We start from the raw sequence: 12,733 nt of genomic DNA, 5'->3' as shown, positions 1-12,733 counted from the left end.
TTTCCTTTGGCACTCTGTCATGCAGCAGAACTGAGTGATTGATGCTTTCTGGCCCTAGAAAGGGAACCTGCCAGTGCCCAGCCGCTCACTGCCTTGCTCCCGCACTCCTCTTCCTATCTCTGCCCAGGCCAGGCAGCTCCTGCTGAGCAAAGCACCAGCTTGAGGAGGGCCGCCCAGCTCAGGGAAGCACCAAGCATGGCTGAGTTTACACCATGAGCCTGTGGGCTCCTTTAGGCTGACATGGTGCTGTTTTTGATTGTGACCTGCACAGATGTACTAATGCTAATCCTCTACTCTGAGGAAAACACAGTATCCAGTGCCCCAGGTGGGTCATTTCACCCACTACAGTGATGCCAGTCCCATGAGAGCTCAATCCCATCTTGGCACTCCAGAGCTCTCCTGAGCCATCAGCTTCTTTGTTGCTTAAGTGACTATTTTTAAACTCCCAGCAAGGTCCAATTTCACTGCTCCCACACAAGTGCAGGCAAAAGAAACAGCAGAGAGCACTGCTTTTCAGCCATCTTTTCCACCTTTCTTTACATCTGCACTGAGTTCCCAGGTGTTGCACAAGCAGAAATCTCCTCCCCACCTTGCTGCCAGGGAGCCCACAGCAACACTGGTTGTGTTGGGCTGGCACCTTGTGCCTGTCTCCCTCTATCACCATCCCTCTTCCCAAGTAACGCGACAAGTAGTTTTCTGAAGCAGAACAAGCTTTCTATGCTGAGAAGGCAGGGAGAGTGACTCTTAATGTTTAAGTGGTGCTGCACACAGTCCTTTGGCATGAGCAGTCAAGCAGAAGCCTGGGATGGAAGGGTGTGAGAGGGAAGGAAGCATGTCAAGTGGAGGGAGCTGGAGGGCTGGGGATGAAGCAACAGTCTGCATCCATATCTTGCAAAATCCTTGTGGTTTTCCCAGGTCAATCTGCTTTTAGGGCATCACAAAGCAAACGGGCAAGGCCGATTATCCCCAAACTGGCAATACTTGCATCTTCTTCAAGATTTTTCCTCTTACAGATCATACCACAGCAACCGATGGCTGCTCCTTCTGCCCTTGCTGAGGACAGAAATCACAGCTGAATGCGGGGAGGCCCCTCCTCGCTCTGTCCCCTCCCTCAGTGCATGCCGCAGGGAAGGAGCTGCTCAAGCACCCGGCGCGGAGGCAGCCCGGGAGCAGGACGGACCCCGTGCCGGGCTGCCCTGTCCTCCGCAGCTTTGACTTCCCGACTCCTGGTCCTTCTCACTCCAGGTCCACCACGACCCAGCGCCATGTCGTGCTCTGAGCGCAGGGACTTGTGCGAGGCAAAAGGCACTCCGCCCCGTGCTGCACCTCTGGGTAGTTCAGGACTCGGGTTCAGAGAGATGCGCAGGGCCCGGAGGGACAGCGGCTGTCTCCATCCCTGCCCGGTTCTGACGGCAGAGCTATTGGAGCGGTGTCGGGCGTGGGACAGGGCTATACCTCCGGCCACCTCTCACGGGGACGGGATCGCTCAGTGCCTCCCCGTCGGCGAGGCTCGCTAGGAGCTCAGGCAGCTCAGAGCCCGGCGGGCGCGGCGGGCAGAGCGGGACGGGCAGCCCGCACCCCTCCCGGGGTCCGGCGCAGCGGAGGAACGAGGCCGGTGCCGGTCGCGGCCCCGTCCCCGTCCCGGGCGAGCGGGAGCCCCGCGGCGCGGCTCGGGGGAGGCTGCGGCCGCCGTGCGATCGCGGGGGCTCCGGGAGGAGCTGACGTCAGGCGGCCCCTTAAATAGCAGCGCAGCCGCCTCTGCCCCGGCACTTCCCGCGGAGCCGAGAGCCGCAGCCGCGCCCGCCGGGGATGGGAGCGGCGGCGCCGGGGCCGCGGGCGCGCGGGGGCCGGTGCGGAGGGCGCAGCCCCCCGGGGTGGCCCGGCCGAGCCGCCGCCTAACAGCGAGCCATGCCCGTGCCCGAGCGGCCCCGCCGGGAGCGCGGCGCCGGCCCCGCCGCGGAGCCCCGGGGGCAGCGGCTCGCCCCGCCGCCGCGCTGAGCCGCGCCGAGCCGCGCCGCGCCGGGCCGCGCCATGCCCGCCGGCGTGGCCCCATGGAGCCATGGCGCATAGGGCGCCGAGCGGGCGGGCCGTGGCTCCATCCCGGCGGCTGGCGCGGAGGGTGCTCTTCCTCTTCACGCTGTCGCTGTCCTGCTCCTACCTCTGCTACAGCCTCCTCTGCTGCTGCGGCGGCCCCGCCGCGCCCCGCGCCCGCTGCGCGCCCGCCCGCAGCGCCGCCGCCGCCAAGAAACTTCTGCAGAAGTCGCGGACCTGCCGGCCGCCTCCCGCGGAACCTCCGGGCAGCTCCGCGCCCGCCCGCCGCCCTCGGGAGCCCCCGGCACCGCCCGCCGGCAGCGCCCCGGGCCCGGCCCGTCCGGGCAGCAAGCGGCTGCCGCAGGCCATCGTGGTGGGCGTCAAGAAGGGCGGCACCCGCGCCGTGCTGGAGTTCATCCGCGTGCACCCCGACGTGCGCGCCCTGGGCACCGAGCCCCACTTCTTCGACCGCAACTACGACCGCGGGCTGGAGTGGTACAGGTGAGCGCTGCTGCGGGAACGGCCCCGTAAGCGGCGGCGCCCCGCGCTGCCCCGCGCCTCTCTGTGCCGTGCGGTGCCCGCGGGGCGGGATGCGGGGCTGGGGGAAACGCGGCTCCGCGCGGAGCGGATGCGGAGACCTTCAGCTCCCGCGCATCCCTGGGGCCAGGCTGAGCGCAGGTGGCCGGGGAGGTCCCGGCTCGGGTCAGACATAGCAGACATAGCCCCTGCCCAGCGGGTCCCTCCGCTGCAGCCCGGGCGATGCCGCGTCTCCCCCTCATCAGGGGATGCACGCACCGAGAAGCGGTCCCCGAACCACGACCGCCCCGGTACCGCGACCCTGCGCGGCGTCCCTCGGAGCCCCCCTGCCTACAGCTTTTATCGCAGGGTCTGTGAAAGGGCGGAACGTCCTCCTGCGCCCCGTGTGCCTCGAGTCAGATAAGCGAGCGTGTGCTCACTTATCTATGTGCCTCATAATTCGCAGAGAACAGTGAGCGCATCTCCAGGAGGAGATGGTGAGATTTTAATTTAAGTAAAGGTTTTTGTGGACTGTTTGGTGATGCTCAGCGAGGTGGAGGGTGCTCATCCACACCCACAGCCCAGGCTGCATGCTGCCTGGTTCCTGCTCAACATGCTGCCTTGTTCTGCGGTGAGCACTGTGGGAGCCTTGGGCAGCTCCCAGGCAGGGCTGGGTGCTCGTAGGGCATCATCCTCAGGAGGCTACCTGTACCTGTGAGTGTGCAACAGGGGAGGATGCCTGGCACGGGTGTGTGCAGTGCAATGCAGCTGGCTGTGCGGCTGTGCACTCCGTTCTGCTCTCTTTCCCGTTCCCTGAGCAGGGTGGTGCTCGTCGGCTCCTGAAGGGGTTGGGAGGCAGTGTGATGTGATACTTGCTCTTGGCCCTTCTGTGTTTGTCTCTGTGCAGGCCAGACATGAGTCATGCCTGTGGCGTCAGGATGCTGCTTGCTGACTGCGAGTGGGTCAGGGCTGCTCTGTGCATCGTTGGAGTGCTGGGCTAGTCCTCCAACATCCCTGCCCAGGGAGTCAGCCCCACAGCACAGCAGCAGCAGGAGGGCTGTCAAGGGGTGCAGGCAGTCGCTGTGCCAGGATCATGGAGAGCCATGTAGCCAGAGGTGTGCTGTTCTGTGTGCAATGGTTCTGCCAGTAGGTGTTTGGTGAGCTAGCATGGGTGCAGGTGGAGAGCTCTGAAGCCTTTTTCCTGTCCTAAAGGAACTGCAGATTGCCTAGAAACCATGAGGGGGTGATTCTGTGATAGAGGCAGACAGTGACAGGAACTGCAACAGTTTGGCTGAAGGGCCCCAGTGTAGCAGGGTGTGTGAGAAGCAGGGTCCTGCTGAGCCCCAAACCCAGTGGGAGCTCTGTGTGCCTTGCATCTGGCTGGGAAGCAGCACTGTCCTGGGCCTTGCGACCCCCTGGGTTAGAGTGGGGTGAGGGGAGCTCAGGGCTGAGATCCTCACTGGCAGCAGGGGACCAAAGCTCATGGTGGTGATGAGAGCGTGGCTGGGTGCTGCGGGGCCTGGAGCTGTGTCTAGATCAATGGAGAGATCACATCAGGACAGCGGAGTCTCCAAATTACTTCAGATAAAACAATTAAATGACACTTCCCCGGTTTTATTACTTTCTTTTTTTTTTTAATCTCACAAATGTGCCAAAACTTAAGCGCAGCGGCTGCTAATGTACAAAGTGTGGAATTGATTTTACTCCTTGCAAGTGGAGCAATTAAATGTGGAGCAGGTCTAACGCTCAGCGCGATGAGCTGCCGTCACCTTGCCAGGAGAGCAGGGAGCAGGGAAAGGGCAGCACTGGCACCCAGCGAGGGGCTGATGCCAGCACAGCCAGCAGCTGTCACCCATGAGGGGACACCCTGGGCCCAATGGGGACATGGGCTGAGTGGAAGGGCAAATGCTGTCCTCGGTGAGCAGAGCCAGTGTCCAACCCCTCTGCTCCCCATGCAGCCCAGGCGCTGCTTCCTTAGCGGCCAACCAAACCCACCCTTGCCGTTCCCAATACCCATCAGCCTTTCTTATCCTCCTCATTAGCAAGAGAAACACTACAGGAAAGATATTTTTAGCAAGATCTGTTTTAAGACAGCCGAAACCAACCTGCCAGCTACTGGAGAGGATCGATTCATCACCAATTCTGGGCTCAATGCTCAATATGGAGCTTCTCCTGCTGCAGCAGTGTGCCAATAACCTTCAATATTTTCCAGAACACAGAGAAACTGGTGTCATTTAATTTACAGTTAACTTTGAACGGCAACTTGGGGTTCAGCTTTCCTCTCCAGGATTCCTGCATGACCCCATGGGATGTTCCAGCAATGCTCTCACAGTGGTTTGTGGCAGCTGGGGCTTCAGGGCACTGCCCAGCTGTGGGCCCTGCACCGTATCTGGGGGGAGCAGAACCCCAGGTGGGAGAGAAGTGGTCACGTTTCCCTGCGCCTGCAGGAGGGAGCTGCAAACCCTGGCTCCCGCACTCCGCCTCACTAATTGCTCTCTGCTAATGGCCACGTTGGCTCTCACACAAATGGGAGCCCATTAGGTTTCGCCCAACGACACGGACTGTTTTGTGGGCTTGACTGACAGTGCATTTTGCTAAAGTTAATTAGCAAGAAGAGAGGAAGGCAGCAAGCTTCAAGGATGCTTTGAAGTTTCCTTGACTTCAGACAAGGCCCTGGCTCAGAGGATGGGTGCATGGCCCCACAGGGGCTGCAGTGCCCAAGAGCAGAGCATGGAGCTGCAGGCACAGCACTGACCCTGACAGTGATCACAGTGCATGGGAACTTCCCCTCCAGGGTGCTGGAAGGGCACGGGGAGGTACCTCCTTGCAGAGCATTGAGCCTTCAGTGTTAATGATGTGTGTTCCCGTTCTGTCTTCCATGACCTTGTTTGTAAGCCCTGCAATTTGTTATAACCTTCGCTTTGTAGCATGAGATCTTTCTCAGATCCCAGCATGGCTGTGGGCTCCAAATCTGAGAGGTGAAGGATTCTGCTGGCACCCATCAGGGGCTGCACACAGCCTGCAGTGCCCATGGGAGCTGCTGTGCTGCAGAGCTGGGCAGTGCCCCCAGCCCCCAGGGTGTTGTGTGTGGCTGCTTGAGGGATCACCATGAGCTGAAGCTCCCCTGGCCCAGCAGCTCCCAGCTGTGGGATTTGGGGCAGGGATGTTCAGGGAGAGGGGAGCTGCACGGTGCCTGCGTGCGTGACGGTCAGCGGCACTGTGCCTTTTGGAAAAGATTGTGTTGACTTAAAGGACACCACAAATCTCTGGAGCGTTTGAATGATTAAAAATGAATCAGCAACAAAGTTAATTACTGTGTTCACACTGCTTTTATGCATTGAAATGTCCCTCATTATCTGTCTGTGAGCACTGGTGTAAGTTCTTTGAACATAAACATTTATTAAAGGGAGCTGCTCTGTCATTAACACTTCGCACTGCCTGGGGCTGGGCTGGGTTTCTCTGGGTACCCTCTCAGCACAGCATTTTGGCATTGGGGACAGATCCCCTCAACCATACAGCTTTAGGGGATGGTGCTGAGCCCACCCTGCAGGGCTGAGCAGCAGCAAAGCCCTGCTGCCAGGCATCCCACAGTGCTGCCATCCGCATCCCCCACCAGGGGCTGGGGCTGTGGCTGCTCCCAGCGCCATGTCCCTGCATGAGCAGCAGCTGTTCGGGTGTCAGCTGCCGTAGTGTTGCGTCCTGAAAGTCTGCTGCAATGTCACTCTGCTGGTGAGAGCTTCTTTTATCTTCCTCACACCTCAGTTTCTCACATGCTTGACCCAGTTTTGCTAAAATCTTCGTGGAGCTGGGCTTGAGCTTTCATCTACTGACACTGTTTGCAATCTTGCCACGCCTGGTATGGCAGAGGGTGGCACAGCACTGCATGGCTTTGCACAGCACGGCATAGCAGGGCACAGCATGGCACGTACAGCTTCTCAGCTGTGCTCACCCCGCTCTGTGTCCATGTGGCACATCCCAGCCACAGGTACAGAGCCTGCACGCAGGAACACACTCAGCCCTCCCACCAGAGCCAGCACGGGGAATTTTTTTTGCCCAATTAAACAGTTTGCTCTCATGCCGATGAGTGGCTGAAGTCCAGGATTACACACACATCAGTTTGTGGCCTCCGAGCTCCAGCTGCACCCTCCAAATCTTCAGCACACAGCGAGCAGCGGCAGCAAATATTTGCCCGGAGCTGACAGTGCTTCGTGCAGCACTATGAGGGCTGAAGGCAGAGCTGTAACGGGATTACTGAGCACACGCTCCCCCCCATGCACGTTGATCCGCAATATCTCAATCATCTGATGAATTTTTGTACAAATTTATCCCTGGGAGAGTGTTTCACGCATGTTCGACATCAAAGCAACGTAGCCAGCAAGGGAGCGTATGTTTCTTTAATGTGGGAGTGTTGTAGGGACTGCAGGGTGCCCAAAGGCAGATTATGAGAGAATTAATAATTCAGGTCTGGGAAAGGTGCTGGAGAGAAGTTAACTCCTTCTGGGCAGGCGTCGTTTCACAGGTTGGGAGAGAGCATTAATGCTCATCTACAATGTACTAAAGGGCTTTAAGAATTTAGTAACTACAATAAAAATAATCTCTAATTCAAGAGGAATTAATGCTGTATCTCCAGCCAGATTAGTGCAGTGAGCGGGGGATTTGCTAGGGCTGGGGATGCCCAGTAGGTTTGATGCACATCCCTGGGTTGCACCCTGGGCAATCAGGGTGGCAGTGGGGCACCGTGGGGCAGTGCAGCACTGCGCTGTGCTGGGGGGGCACTGCCCTCCTCTCCAAGTGTCTGCAGCAGTGCAGGGCCCCACTGTGTCCCGAGGAAGGGGCTGTCAGCTGTCCCACGCTGTTGGCCAAGCAGAATGTGTGTGCAGAGAGCACTGTGCCAGGGAGGGCTGAGGAGTACTGGGGTGACTGTAGGGCACTGGCAGGTGGACGTTGGCACCCCACAGCCAAGTGCATGGAGAGCTGCACTGCCCCTGGCAATGGGATACCCCCCAGTGGTCACTCACAGCCTTTTTGGCAAGCGCAATTGAAAGCGAATAAAGGAGAAAGCTGGAGGCATGCACTGGGAGTGGCAAGGGAGCTGCATCGTGGTGCTGTCACTAGACAGTGCCTCCTGGAACGAGAACCCCTCCACCCCCCGACTACTCCAACTGCCCCATGATGTGTCCCTGCTCCCACAGCCGATCACCGGGGCAGGTGAGGGAAGTGGCTGCTCTGCAGCCCACATTGCTTCAGTCAGACCATGGTGGAGCTCACCCTGCCACGTCCCCAGTCACGTCCGTGCCCAGCTGCTCACTCAGCATCAGCATTAACCTCCTCCATTTCTGCTGTGTTGCAGATTCTCTTCACCAGGACAAAGCACTCGTGCACACGCTGCCAGATGGACAGCTCTGGCATGGCTGCTGCAGCCTGCGGGTGCTGTGAGCAGTCACGATGGTGGCATCACCCTGGTCCCCAGGTGGGACCACGCAGATGAACCCCTGAGCACCCAGCAGAAGCCCCAGAGCCAGCAGCATTCGTGTCTCACCTCTGCATGTCCCACAGCTGAGTGAGTGCTGCAGTGAGCCTGGCCCTTCCATGTCACCAGCATGTCACTGCACAGGCACTGGCTCTGACACAGCACAGGGGTCCAGCACCACAACCCGCTGCATATTTGTCTAAGGAGCACCCAGGAAGGAGCCCACTGCACCCACAGCACCGTGCAGGTGTTGAAAGCCTTCAAACCCGAACGTGCCAGCCCTGGGCTTAAAACTATGTGACATGCTATTTGTATGCAAATAACTTTCGGAATGCAAAAGTCCAAAAATATCATTTTAAAGTCAACTGTAATTAAGTTTGCAATGCATTTCCCAGCTCCTGCAGCTCTGGGGATCCCGCCGTTAACACAAAGATGAATGTGTGGATGACATTTCTCCCCCTCGCATGGTTTTGCTGGTGATTTATTTATCTATTCGGGCTGGGTTTTGTTGTCTCAGCAGTCTCTGTTGTTCAGGAGCAGCGAACACTGGGAGTCCATTTAAAAAGAAAACAACTCCTGTCTCATTTCTGTAATTTATGATGCGGAGATTTTGTGTTTTTCATAATTGATTAGAACCTGTAATTTCATTTTTTAAATACGTGGACCTATTAGCTCACGTAATGAAAGTCTAACAAGCCTGAAGATGAGCCATTAATGAAACAGCAGTTTTATGATTCTCCAACGATATATTGTAACAGCAACTCGCTTATAAAGCTGTCCTGCACTGATTTACGCTGAAACTTGTTTGTGATATGGAGATAGCAGCAGTGTTGCCTGGCACTAAATTAGCACTTCCTGACAGTCATTAAACAATGGGAATCATAATCTGGATTTATGGGGTTTGGAGCAGAGCAGTGGGAAAGGCCAATTAAGCCATGGCTGTGCTCGGGTACCTGTGTAAAACATCTCTATTAATTTATGCTAGCAAATTAGTTCTCTTTCAAACAAAAGAAGTGGTCAAGAGCAGGTGAGGGCCGCAAGGCCGGCGGCACCGTGCCCAGGTGATGCTGCCAATGAGTCTCCTCTGGGCTGGGTCCGCTGTTTGGTTTGTTTGCATCTCATGGAGCTGGGGGCTCAGGACGTTGTGCTGGGCACCCTGCAGTGGGTTCTGGGCTGAAGGTTCCCCCCCAGAAGATCTCTGCTTGCAGCCAGCAGGCGAGTGCTTCCTTCCACACAGTGAGCCAGGAAGAGCCATGGCCATACAGGGCTATCCCATGAATAAAGCAGTGCCTGTGTCCCCCAGTGGAACAGCTGCAGGCAGGGCTGCTGATGTTTGCTTTCTGTGACTGCTCTTGTCCTTAGGCTTTGCTGGGCGAGCCCACGCATCAATAGATCCAACTCTATTAAGATGACTGCTGCACCATCTCCTCCTGCACCTCAGTGCCCTGGTTCCCTCGCACTCCCATGCAGATGCATGGCTTTGCCTACCCTATTGTAGGAGCCCTGGGGGCCCATGACCCCCACAGCCAGCAGCTGCAGCAGGTCCCTGGCAGCACGCATGGTTTGTTGCCAGCAAAGCCTTCCTGGAGGCACGTCTCAGAGCTCACCATAAAGCTCTCCCCAGGCAGCATCTGCTTGTGCCTTACAGCTCATGGATGAATTGTAATCAGCTAGCCACTAACTTCCACTGCAGGATGGAAGAAGTAACAGATGCTTTTGAGCAATAAACATAATTGAAACGTAAAGTGCCTGTGAGCACAGGAGGCCCTTGGGGTGTACTCCCTGGTGCATGCCCAGAGTGCAGGGCAGTGCCGCAGCCACCTGTGTCCAGCACCACTGTACCCTTGTTCCTTCCAAAGACCTGAAGGTGGAGGAGAGGCTATTCTGCTCGCGGTCCAACCAAAAGGATGCCATCAATACAGGTGTTGTCCCAGACCCCTCAGCCAGATTTTGGGTCCCTCTCTCCTCACTCCCCAGCGGTGCTGTTGATGGCAATGCCCCCATGTGCCCAGTGCTGTCACAGCGGCAGTGAGCCCCAGGGAACTGGTGCCAGCAACTGGCACTGTGCAGGCAGCCTGCCCTCCTGCTGCAATGGATCTAATGGTTGAATCTGGTAGTACAAGGGCAATTTATAAATCTTTCCATCCCATTAGATTTTATTTGATTTGGATGTTCACGCGTCAAAGCAAATGATTTAATTAGCACTAAGCGGGGCTGCACTAAGCACTAAGCGGGGCTGCCTGCCCCAGTGCGCTCAGCCCTGCGGCTCTGCTTTCACCCAGAGAGGGGAACCAGGGCTGCGTGGGACTGCTGGAGGCCAGGCATAGGTGGGGACAGCTGTGTCCCCATGGAGTGGGGCTGCACTTGGGGCTGGCACTTGTCTCTCACTGGTGGTGCCCAGCAGTGCTGTAATGCAATTGTGGCAGGGGCAATTGCAGCAGTTCCAGAAGGAGCAGCTGTAATTTCTTTTGGAAATGAAAACCAGTGTAGCAATATGTGATGAATGGACGGGTGGCTCCACAGAGGTTTTCTCATGCTTAATGCCATGGCAGCTATCGGGGCAGATGGCTGCAGAGTGAACTCACATACTGCCCTGAAGCTGGTGAATTCAGCACCAGTGGAGATGGAGCAGCCACAGATGCTGCATAGCACCTCTCCAGGGCAGTGCCCTCCCTTCTGTCCTGCCTGGCTCTGAGCCCTTGGGGCTGAGCATCTCAGGTAGGTGCAGCCCCACAGGAGTTGGGACAGGACATGGCTGAGGCAGCCCCTGCAGCAAAGCAGGATGGAGCTGTGTCCTCCTGCCCTCTGGTCGTGCTGGGAAAGGACACCCTGCCAGCCTGGTTCTTCTCCTCCTCACCATCACATTCTCTGCTTGCAGGAGCCTGATGCCGCGCACACTCGACAGCCAGATCACGGTGGAGAAGACCCCCAGCTACTTTGTCACCAAGGAGGCCCCACGGCGGATCTTCAACATGTCTCGGGACACCAAGCTGATTGTGGTGGTGCGCAACCCCGTCACCCGCGCCATCTCGGACTACACGCAGACGCTCTCCAAGAAGCCAGACATCCCCACCTTTGAGGGGCTGTCCTTCCGCAACCGCAGCCTGGGCCTGGTGGACACCTCCTGGAACGCCATCCGTATTGGGATGTATGCCGTGCACCTGCAGAGCTGGCTGCAGTACTTCCCCCTCTCTCAGATCCACTTTGTCAGTGGGGAGAAGCTGATCACCGACCCAGCTGGGGAGATGGGCAAGGTGCAGGACTTCCTGGGCATCCGGCGGGTCATCACCGACAAGCACTTCTATTTCAACAAGACAAAAGGCTTTCCTTGCCTGAAAAAAACAGAGAGCAACAGCTCACCTCGCTGCCTGGGCAAATCCAAGGGGAGGACTCACGTGCAGATAGACCCCGAGGTGATAGAGCAGCTTCGGGACTTTTACAGACCTTACAACATCAAGTTCTATGAAACAGTTGGGCAAGACTTCAGGTGGGAATGATCAGCTGGGAGTGGAGCTGCAGTGACACGAGCTGCAGTCTTCCATAGGGCAGTGTGGAGGGGGGATAGGGCCAGGACCTGTACCAGCCCCATCCTTCCTGCAGCTGCAGCATGGCAGGAGGGGGCCAGGCTGCTGCAGGGTGAGCAGAGCCAGGACCACAGTGATGCAGATGCAGGGCAAGTGCCACAGGTGCTGCCATCCCAATACATAGCTGTGGAGTCCCTTGTGGTGGTGCTGTGGTGATGGCTCCACTTCCAGGGTATGTCCCTCCTCAGCACCCCGAAGGGAACTGGGCAGCCAGAACAGAAGAAGTGCCCAGGGCAGTCAGGGCTCTGCTTCACACTGCCTTCTGTCCCTGCAGAGCAGTGTGGCCGTCAGGAGGGTGAGATGTATCTGCTTGAAACAAAACGTCTTTGAAACATGTTGTACCGATATTTTGTCCTGTGAATAAAGCACAGAATCCTGCTGTTACGGGTACTTTAGTGGCACTAGCGTCCTTGTTCAGCATGTGATCCCTTGTGTAAATAAAAGCGGCTACCACCGGTACTTACGCATGGGCTTTTCTTAGGGCAGTCTCCTCTGTGTTTGGGGCAGCCCCATGGCATCCTGCTCCCAGCCGTGCTGCTGGGCTGCTGGTGTTGCAGGTGGAGACCCAGGGATAGCACAAGCGGGAGGGAGGAGGCCTTGCAGAGCTTGACCTGGGGCTCCAGTCATGACACCAGGAATGATAGTGACATGGCCGGGCACAACAGGGCAGATCTGTGCTGTGGTTGTGCACTCATGGCCTGTCCCATCCTGCAGCATTCCATCTCAGCAGGCTATTAGCAGTCACAGTAACAAGCACCACTGCTCGTGCATATCAACAGCAGCTCCTGCTCGAGAGATGTTCTCTGCTTTTCCGAGCGTTGAACTGTTTGAATCATCTATTGATTTTTGCAGTAAATCTCAGGCATTTCTGTCAAAGGTTGCAATTTACCACTAGCATCTAAATCCCGAGCTGCAGCCGGCCTTGCCTGCTGGCAGCCCCATACCCATAGAACCATAGATAGCATCATGGAAACATTAAGGTTAGAAAAGGCCTCTGGGATCACCAAACCCAACCCCATCCCATCCCACCGTGCCCACCAGCTGTGTACCCCAGTGCACATCTCCACAGTCCTTGAACACCTCCAGAGATGGTGACTCCACCACCTCCCTGGGCAATCAGTGCCAGTGCTGG

At 57.3% G+C, this 12,733-nt stretch overlaps 1 protein-coding gene across 1 annotated transcript; it reads left to right on the top strand.

The window, feature by feature from the left end:
* Window positions 1-2,040: 2,040 nt before the first annotated feature.
* Window positions 2,041-12,059, top strand: HS3ST2 (heparan sulfate-glucosamine 3-sulfotransferase 2). Its single transcript, XM_072349177.1, has 2 exons — window positions 2,041-2,532; window positions 10,896-12,059. The coding sequence occupies exons 1-2, from the start codon at window positions 2,060-2,062 to the stop codon at window positions 11,512-11,514; spliced, it is 1,092 nt and encodes a 363-aa protein (XP_072205278.1). The 5' UTR covers window positions 2,041-2,059; the 3' UTR covers window positions 11,515-12,059.
* The last annotated feature ends 674 nt before the right edge of the window (window positions 12,060-12,733 follow it).

Source organism: Excalfactoria chinensis, chromosome 14 (genome assembly GCF_039878825.1).
Source record: "Excalfactoria chinensis isolate bCotChi1 chromosome 14, bCotChi1.hap2, whole genome shotgun sequence".
Lineage (NCBI taxonomy): Eukaryota > Metazoa > Chordata > Aves > Galliformes > Phasianidae > Excalfactoria > Excalfactoria chinensis.
This window is presented reverse-complemented; position numbering and strand designations above follow the sequence as displayed.

Excerpts from the sequence above, each read along its gene's own strand:
- HS3ST2 (XM_072349177.1), top strand. The coding sequence starts at position 2,060 with ATGGCGCATAGGGCGCCGAGCGGGCGGGCCGTGGCTCCATCCCGGCGG. Across the intron at positions 2,533-10,895 it reads CGCGGGCTGGAGTGGTACAG|GAGCCTGATGCCGCGCACAC; the intron begins GTGAGCGCTGCT and ends CTCTGCTTGCAG.